Below are 20,010 nucleotides of genomic sequence, written 5' to 3' on the forward strand. Positions count from 1 at the left end.
AAAAAAAAAAAAAAATATATATATATATATATGGAGAGAGAGAGAGAGAGAGAGAGAGAGACAGAGACAGAGAGAAGAACAATTCACAAATAACTAACTAGGCAGTGGTGGGAGGTCATTCAGTTGACCAGTATTTAAAATATATCTGCTATGTGGAAATATATTATTAGACATATAAAATATTTGAAGACACAGCTTTATTATCAAGGAATTCTTAGTCTAGCTGGAAAATTAATGTCCATAGGCAAGAGAAAAATAAAAACAAATCAATCTACACTTTGCACCTTACATAAAAATTAACTCAAAATTAGTCCTACACGTAAATATGAAACATTTTATAGAAGACCTAAGTCTTCTAGGAGAAAATGATTCTGGACACTCAGGCAGAGTTTTTAGATCCAAATAAAAAACATAATTTAAGAAGAAAAACTACATGAACTGTACTTTATCAAAGTTGAGCACAGATAATGAGATAATAAGGCAAAGGCTGGAGAAAATGTTTGCAAATAATATATCTGACAAACGACTTGATCCGGAGACCATTCCCAACACAGTGAGTAGCAGACCATCACTTCAATTTTTAAAAATAGGTGAAGAAAATCTAAGCATACACTTGACCAAAGAAGATGGCAAATTAGGACGAGAAAAGATGTATACTTACTAATGAAATACAATTACCATAGTGAGATACCATGACACACCTAAAAAATAGAGAAATCTGACCCCAGATGCTGTCAAGAATGTGTAGAAACTAGATCGCTCATATGTTGCTGGCAGGAATGTAAATTACTACTACCACTTTGCAAATCTAGTGTAGTGAGTCTCATAAAATTAAACCTATACCTACCATTTGACCCAGATCCGAATGGGGAGGCAACCTATGGTACATCCAGACAATAAAATAAAACTCAGCAATTATGGGAGACTTCTGATTGACATAAAAACACGGATGAAATGTAGTTGCATCTAAGTGAAAGGAGTCAGATTCAAAGGCTCCTACACCCACTTGTACCCAAAAACTCACATACCCATTTATACGACATTGTGGGAATAAGAAAACAGCAAGAGCAAAACAGAGCAGTGGCTGCCAGAGGTGCAGGAGGTGTGAGGCTGACCCTGAAGGAGGTGCACAGAGGGTTTGGGGTGATAACTGTTTTGTTTGAAACTGTGATGATGAATATGCTTAGTGTGCATTTTTCAAAACTCATAAAACTACAAACACAAAGAGTAAGTTTTAACATTTTTTAAAAATCAGCATTTTGGGAGAACCCAAGATGGAATACAGACTGTGGCAAATTTATCTGACTGTATTACAAATGAATTAATCACCTCACTGAAGATCGTGGGAAAGTTGACCTATGTAACTTTGTAAAACAGCGTTTGTGCTGGAAACTGCAGGATTGGATTTAAAAAACAAAAAACAAAAAACAAAAAAACAAACAAAAAAAACTACTCAGTGTACTTTAGCTAGTACAAAGCTTCTCACAGAGATTGAACAGTAATTCTTGAATCACTTTGTATGCATAACAAAAAAGTATCATGTTGATTATATGTGCCAGATTTCTCACAGAGGAAGGAGTTGCATGACAGAGGGGCTGGAATGAGCCTTGAGGTGCAGAACCTGGGTCAGGACTATCAGTATGAACAGTTGCTGAAAATCAACAAAAGAGGAGGTCAGAGCAGCACATATATGGGCTCAAGGGCGCTTTCACCAGCAGACTGGCGGGGCGACCCTCCTGTAGCAATGGGCACATCTAAGCCCAGGCTTCAGATCCTCTAATAAAAGTATGTGAGGTTCCACGGCAAGGCTGTCTGGGGCATTGGGGCGATGAAGCCACAGGATGAGTTTGGGATCAGTGGTTTTCCTCCTGCCGTGGCTGTGGGGGTCTAGGGCAGCGGCTGCCTCCACCCCAACCAGGTCCTCAAAGTGCCCTTCCATGAGGTCAGAACGCGGGAGCAAGAGTTACCTCACGCCCACTGACCTCATCTCTTTGCACCAAGCCCCACCTCTTAAAAGGCTCCACACCTCCAGCAGTAGGACCGAGCCTCCGTCACAGCACACACCCAGGGACTCTCAAGCTGCGTCCCAAGTATGAGACTGAAGTATCTTGTGGTGACAGGAACTAAGCAGGTGGTCACAGAAAACAATGGGAATATACTGAAAGGGGATAGGCGCCTACTTGAAACTGAAGTGGAACTCTTTCAAAGGTGGAAAAATGTTACCAACAAAATAAGTAACAGTAGCACTGCATTAAAGTGCGAAGACGAAGGCAGGAATCATTGCACCCAGGGAACAGGGGAGTGCAGAAAAAGGAAACTAATATATGTTAGCTACAGTGATACACAATAATTTACAGAGTATACTACTGGTACATAAAGTATAGGCAGATTAACCGCAGAGGCCAAAAATAAAAAAATTTTAAAGAACTAGAATATAATAAATGATAAACATGACATTTCAAATCACTGGAGGCGAGGAAAAGATTATTCTATAAATAATGCAGTGATGGACAGATCATTAATCATTTCAAAAAATACAGTGAAGTCCTACTTCCCATCATGTGCCAAATACATCTTTATTGCTCTGTTTATTCTTTTTTGGGGAGGCAGTAGTGGGATTGAATCTCATACTTGTGTGTGCTAGGCAAGTCCTCTACCACTGAACTATACCCTAGGCTTCAAATGTTTAAATATAAACATGAAATAACAGAATTAGAAAACTGGCTGATGATTTAGCTCAGTGGCACTGTGCCTGCCTTGCAAGAGTGAGGTTTTGAGTTCGAACCCCTGTGCTGAAAGAATGAAAGAAAGAAAACAGTAGGATGTTTTTATGGTACTTTCTGCATAGAAAAAATATCACCATAAACCTCAGCCAAATCGCTCATTGGCATGATTTTTTAAAATTCATGTTAAAAATTACAGGTTTAAATTTTTTAATCTGAAAGAACACCTACAAATTAATGAGAAAGACTTTTTATCTGAGAAGATTCAATAGAAACTACAGTCTACATGCCAGAGATGTTAACTGCATCATTATCTATAGAAACAGTACCTGTGGAGAAGCAGCATGTGAAACAGCATTTCCATGGTTAGCACATATATACGAAGGGCAAGGAAGGAGGGAGGAACAGACAGACTGGGGCTGTGACAACTACACGCAGTGTGTGATCCTGGGAATACAAAACAGGCATTAGTGAAACGGCCAAGAAAATACAAATAAAAACCATCATTTCATTCACGCTGTTCCACCAAGGTTAATTCTTTAGTTTGATAATTACATTATGGTTAGACAAAGCATGTGAAGAGTATACAGGAACTCTGAATTACGTCTGCAACTTCAAAATTATAATAAAAACTTTTAGAAAATCAAATGGTAAAATTTCTTCATGACAGAGAAATGAAAAGCATCCATGTTCAGATCCAGGAAATCTTAAGAGAAAAAAAGAACATAGGGAGAGATTGATGAAATGATTAGCTCTTGAAACTGAAAAGCGTCACTAAATTTTTAAAAAGATCAGCACAGAACGATACGTATCTAACTTTACTGTAGTAAAGCGGGTAACTCCAAATGATAGATGACTGGACAGAAGTAACAAGTTTACCCAAAGGAAGACAAAGCAGAGTAGCATCAGACTTCTCCCTGGGAGTACAGAGAGCTGGAAGGCATAGGAAGAAATCTACAGACAACTGATGAAAACGGGGGAGCAGAGTATCTGAGCAAGAGCCAAAGCTGTCTATCCTGTCTACAAACATGTAACACTGCAAGACACTGGATCTTACTCAGCAGGAAACTCTCACAAATGGACCGTGCAAGAATGAGAACTTAGCAGTCCTTATTTGCTCGTTTCATCTTAATAAAGTGCAAACTTTAAGTATGAGATTTCGAGGGGCACGACTGCATTCCAGCCAGTTCTTAAGAGACAACAGTTTTAATAGGTAATGGTAGTTACAAAGCATAGTGAACAAGACCAGATTTCTGGGGCTTGCAGAGAAGAAACAAGTAGGAGATACTGAATGAAGCTGGAATGAGAACCCTTCAAACTCAGCAAACCGTGGTCATGTGACCAAAGAACAAAGCAACATTAGGGAGCATCCAGGGGTCTTAATATTTTAAAATTTTTGTAAAAGCTACTGAGAGAAAAGAATACAATCTTTAGTCAGCCTAGTGATTGTCATGTAATTTCAGATTGTGTACACATAGGTGAAAAAATCATTTAAAAAATCAGGAAAAATATCTTTGTTACACTGTGATACAAGATACTGCTTATTTGCTTTAGGTATCATAAAATTTTGCAATGCATAACTGCAAAATTTCAAGCCTTGGGCTGTTTTCTTAATTTTTGTCTTTTATGCACTGTATGACTGATAATTCACACATCATCACATAATCCCAAATTAACATTTCTTGATCCCAACACAGAATTTATGATCTCCTAATAACCTACATCTGACACGTTTTTGGGTAAAAGTATCAGATGCTCAAATTCAAGAAAAAATTGCTGAGGAAGACAACGCATTGTGCTTTACTTTTAAAATACTTACTTATATGTTTTTCAATATTTTCCACCATATTTTGAATTTTTATTGAAAACTCCAATTTGTTTGGATCTATAGAGATTTGTAGGGAATTCTGAATATCTAAGAGAGAAAACAAAGTATATTTTAGGAGAATGTAACAACTAACAAAATACAATTACTTATAAGGCAAAAATGTTTCATACTTATCGTACATGTTTATATCCTCAAACTCAGATGTGATTTCTGTGTCTATTTGAATCAATTGAAAAGAGAAAATAAAAATTAATATTTCTAACAGCTAAATGACAAAGTCATATATGTCAATGCTTTTCAAAAACCTAGAATAGGGCCCAGGATTTAGCTCAGTGGTGCTGCCACCTGTCTCACAGGTGCAAGGTCCCTAGTTCGATCCCTGGTACCAATAAAAAAAAAAAAAAAACTCTCTGCTAAACTACAAGGGTCACCTGAAAAGTAGTATTTACGGAGTATACCCTAGCCCCAGATTCCAAGAAAGAAGATCTGATATGGATTCCAATTTTTGTTTTGTTTTGTTTTTGCAGAACCTCTTATAGTACGCCAGACAAGTGCTGTACTGCTGAGCCACACAGGCTGCTCGAGAGAGAGAGCATTTGCAGCAAACATTCCAGATGGGGTTACTTGACAAAGAGGGCCTTTGGGCCCCTTTCAGTGAGAAAGTGTATGGGTACCGAGATGAACATTAAGAATGGTGTTATTACTCACTTGTGCCAAAAATGATCTATAAGTTCACTGCTCATTTTTAGCATTATCTGAAACTTTATAAGAATAATGATCTATATATTGAAAATATACAAATGATTACAGTTTTCTCTCACTCCTTGTCTTCTAGCTGTTAAGCTATTTCCCTTCATTTCTAGGGGTCTCACTTGTCATACCTGAAAGGATATCTTCAAGGTTGAAAGTAAAATTTTTTGGTTTCTTGGGATTAGGGAACAGTTGTTCACTTAAGCAACTTTTTTCTTGACTGCTTTTTGACATCTCATCTTCATATGTCATACATTTTTTAGGGTCCTGCTCAGGCTCATAAAAACTCTCTTCAGAATTTTCTGAGGAATCACTCTCAGCGGGAATTTGCAAGCGTAGATTTACTTCAAATATCGGTGCATATGATTTTCTCAAATTCTTCCCCAATTTAATTTTATTTAAAATCTAATTTAACAGATGTTAGTGTGTAAATGACAATGTATAACAGAACTCTTAAGAACAGTAAACTTTTGATGGTAAATTATACCTATATTTGCATGTCAAAATCAGTAAATTATATGCAAAATAAATGTCAGAAATTTGAGGTAGATGTGACTATAGCTTTTTACAATGGAAGTGTGGGTGTGTTGGGCAAGACATTGTATTTATTATAAATCACATTTTAATTCCAAACGTTATTATTCATCTATATCAACAATCTATATTATTCAGAGAACATCTTACCTCATTAATATCAGTGTGCATTTTTACTTCTGACTTTTGAACAGAAACAGCATGCGTGCTTGAGTTATTAATGAGTTCTTCACAATCATTTATCATATTTTCATTGGGAAAAAAGTCATCCTTGAATGTTCTAGATTAAGAAATAGGAAGAAAATAATCTTAGAATCATATTAATCTTAAGATATGGTATGGTACTCCTATACTTCAACAACAATAGAAACAAAAACCCAGTTGAGAAATAGACAAGGGACTGGACTGGACATTTCTCCAACGAAGATGTACAAACAGTTAATAAGCACAAGACAAGATGTTTAACATTACTAACAGTAATGTAATTACAGTAATTACAGTAGAGGAAAATAAATTAAAGCCACAATGAAATATTGTTTTGCATCCACTAGAATGACTATCATTAAAAATAAAGAAAAGAAAATAATAAGTTGGCAAAGATTAGAAGCCTGGTACATTCCTGATTCAAAGTTATAAAGTTAGAAGTGGAATTACCATGTGACCCAGCAACTGTGTGTCTAGGTGTATAACCCAAAGAACTGAAAGCAGGAACCCAACCAAACACTTACAAACCAGTGTTTACAACAGCATTATTCATAATAGCCAAGGGTGAAAATAATCTAAAGATGAATAGGCAAATATAACATGCCAATTATCTATAAATAGAATATTATTCAATCTTAAACAGGAATGAAATTATGATAATGCATCAAAGTCGGTGAAGTTTGAAGATACCATGCTAAGTGAAATAAGCCAGACACAAAAAAGACAACTATTTTGTGATTCAACTTATATGAGCTAAATGGAACAGATAAATTCAGATACAGAAAGTATAATACAATGGCTGGAAGTGGAGAATGCTATGGAGTTATCGTTAATGGTTTAGAGCTTCAGTTTAGGAAAAATGTTCCTGAAATGGATGGCAGTGATGATTGCATGACCCTGTGAAAGTAATTATTTCACTTAAGAGTATGGCCTCAATATGCACCCATGTAGCTATCAATGACTCTAGTTTCTCATTCTTTATAGATGAGTAGTATTTCATTTTATTAAAAACCCATATCTTCTTTATCCATTCTCCAGTTGATGGGCAATTGGGCTGTTTCCAAGTTGTAGCTATTACAAACTGTGCTGCTAAAAACATGGGTGTGCATATATCGATGTGGTATGATTCTTTTAATTCTTTTGGAAAGATACCCAGCAGAAGGATATCTGGGTCAAATGGGACCTCTGATCCTAGATTTTTGAGTTATCCCCATATTGATTTGCACAATGGTTGCACAAAGTCTGCACTCCCACCAAGAGTGGAGAAGGGTTCCTTTCTCCCCCATAACCCTGCCAGCATGTTACTGGTTCATTTCTTGGTAGCAGCCATTCTCTCTGGGGTGAGGTGGAATCTTAGTGTTGTTTTCATTTGCATCTCTCAACTGACCAGTGATGTTGAACCAATTTTTATATATTTATTTGCTGTTTTTACTTGTTTGTCTGAGAAGCGTCTGTTCATTTCAGATGCCCATTTTTGAATCAGGTAAATAGTCACATCTTATTTAAGCAGAATGAGTAAAAGCAGAAAGTCACAGCACTGTGTTAATTGGGGAGATAACAGAAAAGTAGAGCATTTTATGAAAAGCATAGGCATACTGCTCTAATCACATGGCTAAGAAAATGGAGAAACCATAAACAAACTAAAAAAGATAACTTGTTTAAAATATAGAGGTTGAGGGGGACTGTTGGGAATTAAGAGACAAATCATTCTATGGCCAGACCTTCCTAACATGCTTAGTCTCATCAAAAGACAAAAATCACCAAAAATGGAAAAATAGAGAAAGGGAAACAGAAAAAAAAAACTAATGATAAAGTAAAATAAACAAAAACTACAAAAGAAATGGAAGGCATAATAGTATATTAGTTATTTGATGAAATGTAAACAGCTATGAATTGCAAATAGATATGATTTCCCTAACAGGAGACAGAAACTATCAAGTTCACTTAAAAATCAAAATCAAATCATGTTTCACAAGATATATCCATCAGGATTGGCAGTTTTTTCATATGTCAGACTTCTGTAACATGAGTGGAATGCATCATGGAGAGGCTGTTTTCTGATTGAGGCTGTCTGGGGTTCTATATGTCTCACGTACCTGTGTATTAAATTCTTTCCCCATACTCAGAAAATTTACTAATGTTACTCTGTAAACAGGTATTTATGCCATTTCTCCTGCCTTCTAAGTTTTCCCTGATTCCAAATAATTTTAGTTGTGCTTCATCTAGCAGCTGTTGGACCCATCTTTCATGTTCTATTCTTGTTCGTAAGTCCTCACTCATTAACTCTCCACTAGCAACAGCCCTGTCTTCTGTTCTTACAGTGGTCACTTCTCTTGCCCATACTTCTGATAGAAGTTTTAATGTCCTGAGACTCCATGTGGTACCTTTTTATGGATTCTAATTCTTTTCTGTTCTGTTCATTTATGATTTATACTGTTCTGTTTTGTTCACTTAGCTTTTTGTGTTTTATGTGGACACACTAATTGTTTTGTTTATTGGCCTACTATCTTAATTGTTCTCTGTGAGTTTGACAAGCACCTATTGACCTGTTTTGCCATCTCCTCTGTTATCCTTCTGAATAATTCAACTGTGCGTCTTTTGTTAACTTTTGATAACTTTGGGGGAGTGGGGAGGCATTTTGTTGCCTTGCCGTCTCATGTTTCTGTGTGTGTGCGTGTGCGATAAGGTTTGTGGATTATAGTTGAAAGTTTTGTTGCTAGTATGAAGACCTCTTTGGTTAACATCTACTTTTCAACATTGCCCTCTGGGAACAGCTAACTACTGACCTTTGCTTTTGTCTCTGGCTCCAACCACCTCTGCTTATTTGGGAGGAGATGTTGCAATACCCACAACCCAGTTTTCCAGGAATAGGCCACAGTATTATTAATGACACCAAGGCAATCCAGATATTAGCATCCCATGAAAACCGATTAACAGCAACAATGCTGTCACCTTGGCTAAAGTAATAATATCAACAACGATAGTAGCATCAAAAAACCCTAAGAACCAGTAATGCGCCAGCCTTAACCACATAAAAGAGATCTATAACTATACTGTAAACATTAAGACTAGTGAAATATTGACCTACAATAAATAGCTACTAAATAAAACTTTACCCCCACTAACAATAGAACAGTATTCAACAGTAATAGCATAGTGATAACCACTTACCAGTCCAATTATTTAAATACAGGATGACCAAAACCTGGATATTTCTATTGATTTTTATAAGATAATATAACATGAAATATAAAAATAGTTTAATCAGATTTATTCAATAGTTTTTCTATGTATGGTATATATTAAAACATTACATACACAATGCAACATTACCATCTGGACAACTTTAGTCACTTTGTAAATTCTTTTTGCATTATTGTCTTTTTTGAACAACACACTTTACACTGTCATGTTGGTGTTTTTTGCTGTGGGTGGTATAATGTCTACCCACTAAATGTAATGGTGAAGATGTCAATGATGACATCTGGCTGGTTTTTTACTATCCCATATTTTTCAATTACTTGCTCTATTAGAACTAATCTAAATTGTAAATTACTTTTTGAACCCCTTGTGTTGTGGTTTGGATCTAGATGTTCCTCCAAAGCCTCACGTGGTCATAGGCTTGAGCTAGTATGTGTGAAGCTGGAACTGATTCTTGATGCAATGCTAGGCTCAAGGGTACCAGGATTAAGGGTGTGTGCTGCCCATCCTAAGCAGTTCAAATACGATAAAAGGGGCTGCCTTGGTGGTGTCACGCTGTTTCCGCTCTGCCAGGCCTGTTTGTTACCCTGCCTTGGAGTCAGCTGATTATGGACTGAAACCTCTATGACCTGGGAGCCAAATAAATCCCTTCCCCCCTAACTTTGGGTATTGAGTATTTTGTCTCAGCAATGAGACAGCAAGGTAACCAACACACCTTGTTTTGAATGTATAACAAATGAGCTCCATATTGTTTGGCACAAGAGGTGAATAAATATTTTTTCCTTGCTTTTTTATTATAGATAGGTTATTAGATATTGTTCAATTCTGTCAATACTATCCATAGAATTATTATAATCATTGACCACTATTGGAATTTCTTCTCCTTTCAAGTGGTATCATTTCTGTACTATGGATGGTTGACAGTAAAAAAGACATCAATTTTGTCTTTCCATTTCATAACACAGACTTTTCCTCTCTGATATGCTGATATCTCTCCCTTTTTCAGTTTTTTCTTTTGCAGATCCTTTGGCACTTTCTTCCTATTCAGTCTCAGTGTGCCAAATGTGTCCATTTTGTACTGCAAAAGAATATCACTGACTTGTGGAGAAGTATTAAAGTTACATCTAACATACTTATGAGTTTTTATAGACTGTAGCACAAAATTATAGGTTATTTTTCACAAATAAAATAAAAATGGATTAGTAAAAGAAAATAACCAGAACATATTATTAGATTCCACTAGAAACAAACATCAAAGGTGAATACAATGTTCTAAATAAAATAGTATGGAAAATAGTCAAAATAAACCAGACATATGGGTGTATCTCAGGCAAGCAAAAACTGACTGGCTGAAGTCTCCTCTTTTTACAGAAGAGGCTGGTGATGATGCTGGAGTCAAGTGGGAGCCAACTCTACTCCAGTTATTCCAAGAGTTGGATATGAATCTGAATTACTTGGAATAATTATTAAAACATTGTGGGTCCTACGCTGGGATTTGTTACTTAACAGGATTATAGTGGGACACAAAAATTTACATTTCTATGAAGTTCCTGGGTGATGCTACTAGTCTATGGACCACACTTGGACAGTTACTTCTAAAAAGCAACATATGGAGATTTAGAGATGCTGAAGAATGAAGAAAAAAATGCACTGAACTTATCAGTTACCCTTACTGTGATTAGCTTGATTCATCTGTTGTAGTAATCATTTTCTATAAACACCATTTATATACATCATTCATTGTTTTAAAAGAACCTTAGAAGCTCACCTGTGTATACACCACTTTCCAATTTTAAACTGATTGGAGATTTGCAGGCTTTTGCCATATCACCAAAACAATAAACAGATCTTTAGGCATTTGTTTGTTAGGGTTAGGCTCGTAATACAACTATGTGTACTGCATCTCTCATTTCAGATCTTAAGCCAAAAACAAAATCCATGAACTAGATGAACATATTATTTGCTACATTCACTACTCTACTGGCAAAGTCATAATAAATACGCTGTTTCTCTGAAATTCTGTTTCTAACTCTTGAAAAATTCCCTGTGTGATTGTGTTAACAATAAACAACTGTGTCATTAAAAAAAGAAAAAGAAAAAAGAATTGAATGGCTGAAATGACACCTGTCTGAGCAACACCCAGGATAGTCAGTGCATAAACAAACATGCTCAGGGTGAATTGTTAAGTGGCTAACTAGCATAGAGTTAACAGCCAGTCAGGTTGGGGAACCAGAGAATAAAAAAGGAAGACGTAACAGAAGAGGTGAAGTGGGGAGCTGAAGTGGGGATCCTACTAAGGGGAAAAATGGAAATAAATGCATTAGAAAACAGTCATAGAAAACAACAAACAAGAAAAAAGAAAAGAAAAAATCAAAACAGAAAATAAACAAGATGGGCTTCCTGATCGCAGTCACAAGAAATTGGTCTATGACTAAAGTTTTCCAAAAGAAAAGAAAAGATGTGGAGCAGACTGCTGTCTCCTGGCCTAAATGAAGTGACACTAATCGAATTCTGAAGATGAGGCCACACCACAGAACTCTGATCATAACTTACAGGGAGATAAAGAAGCTGGGACCATTAGAGAAACAGAAATCTCATGTTTGTCAGCATATGGACCAAAAAACCGAAACAGAGGCTGAAGCAAGTGCATATGAAGAGTGCCCTTCTGGAATTTTCTTAGATATGTGGAACAAATTTCAAGAACTGCATACAAAATATTCTGAGCAAAAAACTTCAGCCTCAGATTCAGAATGAGAAAGAGAAAATTCTCCAGAAAAGGTAAACTGAAGAATGAAAAAGAATCTAATAGCGAGCAGTCCTTAAATGAAACCCAGTGGAAGGAGCTTACTCAGTACTTCAGAGCCAATGATGAATTTGAACTCCTTGTTAAAAAGAAAAAGGTTGAAAAGTCTGGCCCTGAAAAGAAGACAGACCAGGCTGTGGAGGAGTGGGATGTTGAGAAGGCTGAGGAACTCAGCAACCAGCTAGCTACTCCAGAGCTTGGTGTAAAAATTGCCAAAGCAATTGCCTGTCACAAGTTTGTAAAGCCAAAAAGGAGGCTAAAAACTCACAGGCTGTTCGAAAAAAGAACTCTCATGGGGGTTTCAAGAAAAGAAGAGATGGGAAACCAAAAGCAACATGGGATATATGTGACTGGGCAGAATTCTTCAAGATACCTGTAGCTTTGTATGCCTAATTTACAGAAAAGATTCTTCTGCTTAGGTTAAATATGTCAGGAAATTGATAAAAGTAGGAAAAAGCAAGCATAAATCATGGGAGTTGATTATCAGCTCTTTTAAGTTTTATCTTAAGGAGTTCATTCTATTGAAGTGGTGGAATGAAGTATTTTGTTATTTATGTAAGAAATCTAAGCATACAGACAGGAAAGGAGGTAGGATTTCATTTATTTATATAGACTTATGAGTATAAAATCAATTTTACTTTGTATCTATTTGGTATAGCACAGCCTGTGAGATCCTTGTACTTTCTTATCTGTTCTTAGCATAACTGCACTTTTTCTGGAATTACATATTTAAGATTGGCTTTTGTTTAAAATGGATTAGTCATAAGTGCAAAAAAGTCTCAATTGATGTTATCCTTCCAAATGACTATCATTATCTTAATTCTATAAAAACAATTATTGATTCTTTATTGGAAGCAATAGCGTTATTTCATAGTCTCATATAAAAGCAGTTGATTAATTTTTGTGTACCTCCAGATAAAATGACTACAATGAAAAAGAAGAAAATATAGTCATTGGAGGCTCATTTAAATTCAGCTCTGCCTAGAATGTCTTCCTATATCGGCCATGTCAGGCTTTAAATTATGAGATGATTCGTAGAAGAAAAAGTAGTATGACTGTACTAGACAGTCATAACCTAAGATAACTGAAACATCTAAGAATAGGTTTGTTTTTAATGCTCTTCCCAGTTACTCCTTAAAAAAAGTGAATGGAGAGCTGGGGATTTAGCTCAGTGGTTCTACTGCCTGCCCAAGTGCAAAGTCCTGAGTTCAATCCCTGGTTAAAAAAAAGGAGGGGGGAGTGGAATATTATTAATAAAGATAAGAAAAACAAAAAAAGAAAGATAAGAAGGAAGAAAAAAGAGTTGAGGGGAAAAGAAAAGAGAGAAAAGGAAAAAGAGAAAATGAGAGAAAAAGCCCAAATCTCTCCAAAATGATAAAGGAAAGTGATAAATAATAACAAAAAATAAATACTTTTTTAAAAAAATTAGTCACAGATTTTCTCTGTGGTTTTGAATGAGTAGTTTCTTTCATGACCTGTGGTCTGGAATCCAGCCAGGCATGATTTTCAGTTATTTGCTCTTTTGGACCTGGGGTTTTATGAGGTACCCTCCCTCACCAGAGGCCCCTCTGTCCATTCTCATGTCCTTGCTCATGTTGGTAGATGGGAAAAACAATCAGCCCTCTGGTCTCTGCTGGTTTTAGGCTGCAGGGTGTGGATTCAAGTAGACCTTTGGACTTAATATCAACACTTGCCAGACCTGGGGACCTGGTTTCTCCCTGTGGTGGGCAGGGCCCATGGCTTTCCCACAGTCTTGTAGTCTATATCTGATATTCTGTCCTCACATTCTTTCATTCTACTGCAGATACTTTCAATAGAATTTTTAATTACTTAGAGATCTTCTTGCTTCATGTATTCCTTTTTTGTTTGCTATGCTGGGCATTCAGTGGTTTCCATCATTTTCCTGAGCGCCTCTATTTTTTTAATCTGTATCTGCTCTAGAGTTACTAATCATGTCTTTAATCATCTCTGTAGTTAACCAAGAAATTATTTCTGATTTGCTTTTTTTTTTCTAGAGCCTCTTTAATTTGCTTTGTTACTTCTATTGTTACCATTTCAGGGAGTCCATGTTGATGACTTTATGATTGTTCTACCCACTTTCCCTTGAATTTGCCTTTGGAATTTTAAGCTGGATGTCTGGGTTTACATCTTATTTAAAATGTCTTCTCATTTTAATTTTTGTTGCTGTTGTCATTTTTTTATCTAGTTCCTGGGTTGATACTTATAGGTTGCTTATGATGAGTATGTTTATTGCTAGCATTTAGAACCCTTAGGAAAAGACTACTCAGAATGTATTCTACACCCCCACATTGGCTCAAACTGGGCTCCCTGACCTCGTGAAGGTTTGAACTCTGACACTGACAATGGAAGCCACTAGATGAAGCTGACCACAGCCATTCTGAGTTTTGAGCTCGGTTGGCCCCCCTCTAGGATGGCTACCAGCCAATCATTCTCTCCTGGGGGACAGCCAAACCCTAACAACTCACTGCAGACTGCTGTGTCCACTGCCACTGCTCCACTCCATGGTTGTGTTTCTCCATGGAGGTCTCTGGAGTCACCAGTTGTCACAGTTTGACTGCAGGTTCGAGCTGCTCCTCCCCCTGCAGCAAGTCTGGGCTCAGGCAGGAGGTGCTGCCTGTTACTTTCTTCTTTGTTAGGGATTGTCTCTTTGCTCTGTCTGTGGGCTTCATTTCTCACTTCAGTTCCTTCATGGGTCTTAGGGGCCCACTTCCCTCCTTTTTCTCTTCTTCATGTTGCTTTATTTCAGTGCCCAGACACCAAACCTCAGAGAGGCCTTCACCCTACTGCTCATCACCGTGCCATCTTCCCATCTCTCCTAAATCTCTAATTCTTTACTAAAATGGTATTCATGCCCTGTACTGTCCTGGTTAATTCAATCAGCTTTTTTGTCTGTGTCTTCTTTAAATTTGTTGAATTTTTTAAATTAAATCCTTGATCTGTTTGTTTATAACCCCTTTGAGCTAACCAAGTATCTTTTGGACTTCTTTGATCTCTTCAAACATTTTAACCACTTGGTTGTTTTTTGTTTGTTTTTTGTACCTGGGATTGAACTCAGGACCTTGCACTTGCAAGGCAGGAACGGTGCCCCTGAGCTAAATCCCTGGCCCTTAACCACTTGGTTTCTGAGTTTTTGCCTGTAACTTATTCCACTTCTATGCTCATGAGATCAGCTCTTAGGGAGTTAAGAATTTCTGGAGGCATCCTATTACCTTTTTCCTCATGTTTCTATTATATTTACGCTAAGGGTTGAGAATCAGTGAGAGCAGAAAAACTCACTATTCTGTAAACCTCTTTAGTTAGTATATATTTCTGCAATAAAGATTTTCTGTGACAAACAGCAACTAAAAAATTCATGACCACCAAATCAGCACTGTGGAAAGTACTCAAAGGAATATTAGACAGAAACAGCAGGGTCAACATTACCAATGAGCCCAAAGGAAAGAATACACCTAACTGGGTGAACAGCTAAATAAAATGGGGAAAAATAAATCAGCAATGGAAAAATAATACAATAGCACAATTCAGGAAATACCTGTCAGTAATAATTCTCAATGTAGTCTTAACTCCCCACCCAAAAGACACAGACTGGCAGATCAGATAAAAAACAAAATCCAAGGGCCGGGGATTTAGCTCAGCGGTTTGGTGGCCTGCCTTGCAAGCGCAAGGACCTGAGTTCAATCCCTTGTAAAAAAAAAAAAAAAAAAATCCATCTATTTGTGGCCTGTGAGAGACATACCCCATCCACAAAGAATACATATATTGAAAGTGAACAGATGGAAAATGATATTTCACACAAATGGATCTATCCTATTTTCACATAAAGTGGACTTGAAGCCCAAACCAATAAGAGACAAAAAAGATCACTATATTTTGGTAAAAGGATCAGTTTTAGCACTAAGAGATAATAATTGCAAATATATATATACCAAATGCTAGAGTGCCCAATTTCATGAAACAGATGCTACAAACAAAAAAGGTCAGTAGACATCAATATAATCACAGTGGGGGATTTCAAAAGCCCATTCTCACAAATAGGTCAACCAGACAAAAAAAATTCAACAAATAAATAGCAGAATTGAATCACACCATTGAACAAATGGATCGAACAGATATCTACAGAGTACAGTAAGTCTCTAACTTACAAGTGAGTTCTGTTCCAGGAAAATGTTCATACGTTAGATTCATTCATGAGTCTGACAAAGTGAGTCTTATACACCTTTGACACAAATATACAATGTACATTTCTTTGCATTTCCTACTCATCCCCTCCAAATCACCACTGCTTTTCCTCTTGCTTCCAAGCATCCCGGGTTCTGATTGAGCACTGTACTACTGTACACTATCACACTGTACAGTAAACACACAGCAGCATAACCGTGACAGTGTCGGGCAGACACATGAGCTACTTCCATGATTTGTTCACATCTATGAATGTTTGTAAGGTGAGGTCTATTTATATCTGTGAAAGTTCACAATTCAAATGTTCCTGAGTTGAGGTCTTACTACACACATTTTCCTGAGCAGAACACCGAACTTTTTACAAAATATTCTGTGTCTATAAAAAGCCATAAAGAACACTTAAATAAATACAAAAGAAATAAACTCTTGTACAATAAAGAATCATAGCAGAATCAAACAAGAATCAAAAGTAAAAGAAACCACAGAAACTATGCAAACACATGAAGCTTAAATAATATACTTGAGTAATTAGTGGGATAGAACAAAGAAAAAAATTAAAAGTTTCCAGAATCACATAGTGGCAGGGACAATATATTCTATCCTAGAGGACACAATGAAAGCAATTCTAAGAGGAAAGAATATAGCTGTGAATGCCCACATTAGAAAACAAGAGAGATCCCAAATTAATAACCTAAAGATAAATCTCAAAGTCCTAGAAAAACAAGAAAAATACAAATCCTAAACTTGCCTAAGAAATTATAATATAATTATAAATGTGGAAATTAGTGAAGTTGAGACAAAAAATACAAAATATCAGTGAATCAAAGAGTTGGTTCTTTGAGAGGATAGACAAAATTGATAAACCCTTAGGAAAGAAAAGACTAATAACAATGCAATTAGACACATAAGAGACAAAATCACAAGAGAAATAACCACAGTGTAAAGGATGATAAGAAATTACTTTGTAAACACATTCCAATAAACTAGAGAATCAAGAAGAAATGGATACATTGCATTTCATATATAAACAAACATATACAGACACATATAAATTAGCAAAACTGAGCAAGAAGATATAAAAACCCTGAAAAAAAACATTAAAACCCTACTAATTAAGAGAAGTCTGGGACCCAACAAACTAACTGCTGAATTTTACCAGGGAAGAACTAAGGTCATTACTCTTCGAACTCTTCCATGTAATTTAAAGTGAAGGAACACTGCCAAAGTTGTTCCTTGAATCTATCATTAACCTCATACCAGAACTAGATAAGGACTTAATAATAAAAGAAAACTACAAGACAAATTTTTAATGAACACATGAAAAAATCCTAAAAAAAAAAAAGATACTTGCAAACAAAGTGCAACAAGTCATTAAAAAGATCATACACTGCAACCAAGTTAACTTCACCCTAGGGATGCAAGGATGGTTCAATATATGTAAATCAAACAGTGTAATTAATATACCACATAAACAGAAGGATAAAAATCACATGATCATCTCAACAGATACAGAAAAATCCTTTAACAAAGCCAACATTCCCTCATGATAAAATCCTGATGTAAAGGGGTATAAAAGGACCTTATCTCAAATTGATAAAGTCCATTTATGACAAGCTCACTGTTTACATCATAATAAGTGGGGGAAACTGAAAGCTTTCCCTCTAAAATAAGGAAAAAGATGAGGATGACCACTCACTATTCCTGTTCAGTACAGTACTTGAAACTTTAGTCAAAGCAATCAAGGAAGGGGGAAAAAAGTGATTTTTAACAAGCAGGGAAGAAGTCAAACTATCTCTTTGCAGATGGCGTGATCCTTTATATAGAAGACCCAAAATCTCCACCAGAAAACTCTTACAACTAGTAAACTTCCTCAAAGTGTCAGTATATAAAATCAGCACACAAAAATCAATAGTGTACCTGTACATCAATAATGAACCCAAAATAAAAAATCAATAATTGAATAAAAAAATGAATCCACTAAGAAAGAAAGCAGGAACAGTTCTCAAAATAGCTTCAAAAAAATTAAAGATATAGGAATCAACCTAATTAAGGAGTTGAAGGGACTCTATAATGAAAATTACAGAATTCTGAATAAAAAATTGAAGAAGCCATTAGAAAATGAGAAGACATCCCTTATTGTTGGCTCAGAACAACTAATACTGTGAAAATGATCATATTACCAAAACCAATCTATAGATTCAATGTAACCCCTGTGAAAGTACTTACAACATTATTCACAGAATTAAAAAAACAATTCTAAAATTCACATGGAACCAGAAAGGGCTCAGAATAGTCAAAAGCATTCCTAAGCAAAAACAAATATAAAACAATCACAATACATGGTGCTTTGGCTAATCAACACTTAGCAAAATATTTTCTGTTTAAGAACTCCATGTCAGGTGATGAACATGACTGCAGCCATCTTTCCCATAATAACTCAAACATGGTTATCTTTTCCACAATCATGGAATGAACTAAGTTCATGAAGTGAGGTACCACTGTACTGGATTTCCAGTTATACTACAAATCTATAGTAACAAAACATGGAACTTGCACAAAAAACAGATATGTAGACTGATTCAATAGAAAAGAAGTCAGAAACAATACCAGGTACCTACAATCATCCTATTTTGGCAAAGGACCAAAAACAAACTTATAAGAATACACTTGCAAAAGGTTGAAACCAGAACCCTAGAGAAGTCAAACTATCTCTTTGCAGATGGCATGATCCTTTATATAGAAGACCCAAAATCTCCACCAGAAAACTCTTACAACTAGTAAACTTCCTCAAAGTGTCAGTATATAAAATCAGCACACAAAAATCAATAGTGTACCTGTACATCAATAATGAACCCAAAATAAAAAATCAATAATTGAATAAAAAAATGAATCCACTAAGAAAGAAAGCAGGAACAGTTCTCAAAATAGCTTCAAAAAAATTAAAGATATAGGAATCAACCTAATTAAGGAGTTGAAGGGACTCTATAATGAAAATTACAGAATTCTGAATAAAAAATTGAAGAAGCCATTAGAAAATGAGAAGACATCCCTTATTGTTGGCTCAGAACAACTAATACTGTGAAAATGATCATATTACCAAAACCAATCTATAGATTCAATGTAACCCCTGTGAAAGTACTTACAACATTATTCACAGAATTAAAAAAACAATTCTAAAATTCACATGGAACCAGAAAGGGCTCAGAATAGTCAAAAGCATTCCTAAGCAAAAACAAATATAAAACAATCACAATACATGGTGCTTTGGCTAATCAACACTTAGCAAAATATTTTCTGTTTAAGAACTCCATGTCAGGTGATGAACATGACTGCAGCCATCTTTCCCATAATAACTCAAACATGGTTATCTTTTCCACAATCATGGAATGAACTAAGTTCATGAAGTGAGGTACCACTGTACTGGATTTCCAGTTATACTACAAATCTATAGTAACAAAACATGGAACTTGCACAAAAAACAGATATGTAGACTGATTCAATAGAAAAGAAGTCAGAAACAATACCAGGTACCTACAATCATCCTATTTTGGCAAAGGACCAAAAACAAACTTATAAGAATACACTTGCAAAAGGTTGAAACCAGAACCCTAGGTCTTGTCCTGTACTAAAATTAAATGAAGACAAATCAAAGGCCTAGATATAAAAACAGAAAGTTTGAAACTGCTGTAAGATAATACAGGGGAAATGTGAAGACTTTGCACAGGTAAAGATTTCCTGAAAAGAACTACAATAACTCAAACAATAAT

At 35.9% G+C, this 20,010-nt stretch overlaps 1 protein-coding gene and 1 pseudogene across 1 annotated transcript in view; one reads left to right on the plus strand and one right to left on the minus strand.

Annotated features, from left to right (window-relative positions):
- Positions 1-20,010, minus strand: part of LOC104875218 (dynein heavy chain 14, axonemal-like) — a 55,745-nt gene that overhangs the window by 14,230 nt on the left and 21,505 nt on the right. Inside the window, 5 exon segments of the mRNA XM_019210408.1 lie at positions 4,543-4,613; positions 4,615-4,638; positions 4,722-4,767; positions 5,433-5,706; positions 5,986-6,115. Of these exon segments, the coding sequence (XP_019065953.1) occupies positions 4,543-4,613; positions 4,615-4,638; positions 4,722-4,767; positions 5,433-5,706; positions 5,986-6,115 (545 nt within the window).
- Positions 11,699-12,393, plus strand: LOC104875072 (annotated as a pseudogene).

Source organism: Fukomys damarensis, unplaced genomic scaffold, assembly GCF_012274545.1.
Source record: "Fukomys damarensis isolate Sample0158 unplaced genomic scaffold, DMR_v1.0_HiC HiC_scaffold_11, whole genome shotgun sequence".
Taxonomy (NCBI): Eukaryota; Metazoa; Chordata; class Mammalia; order Rodentia; family Bathyergidae; genus Fukomys; species Fukomys damarensis.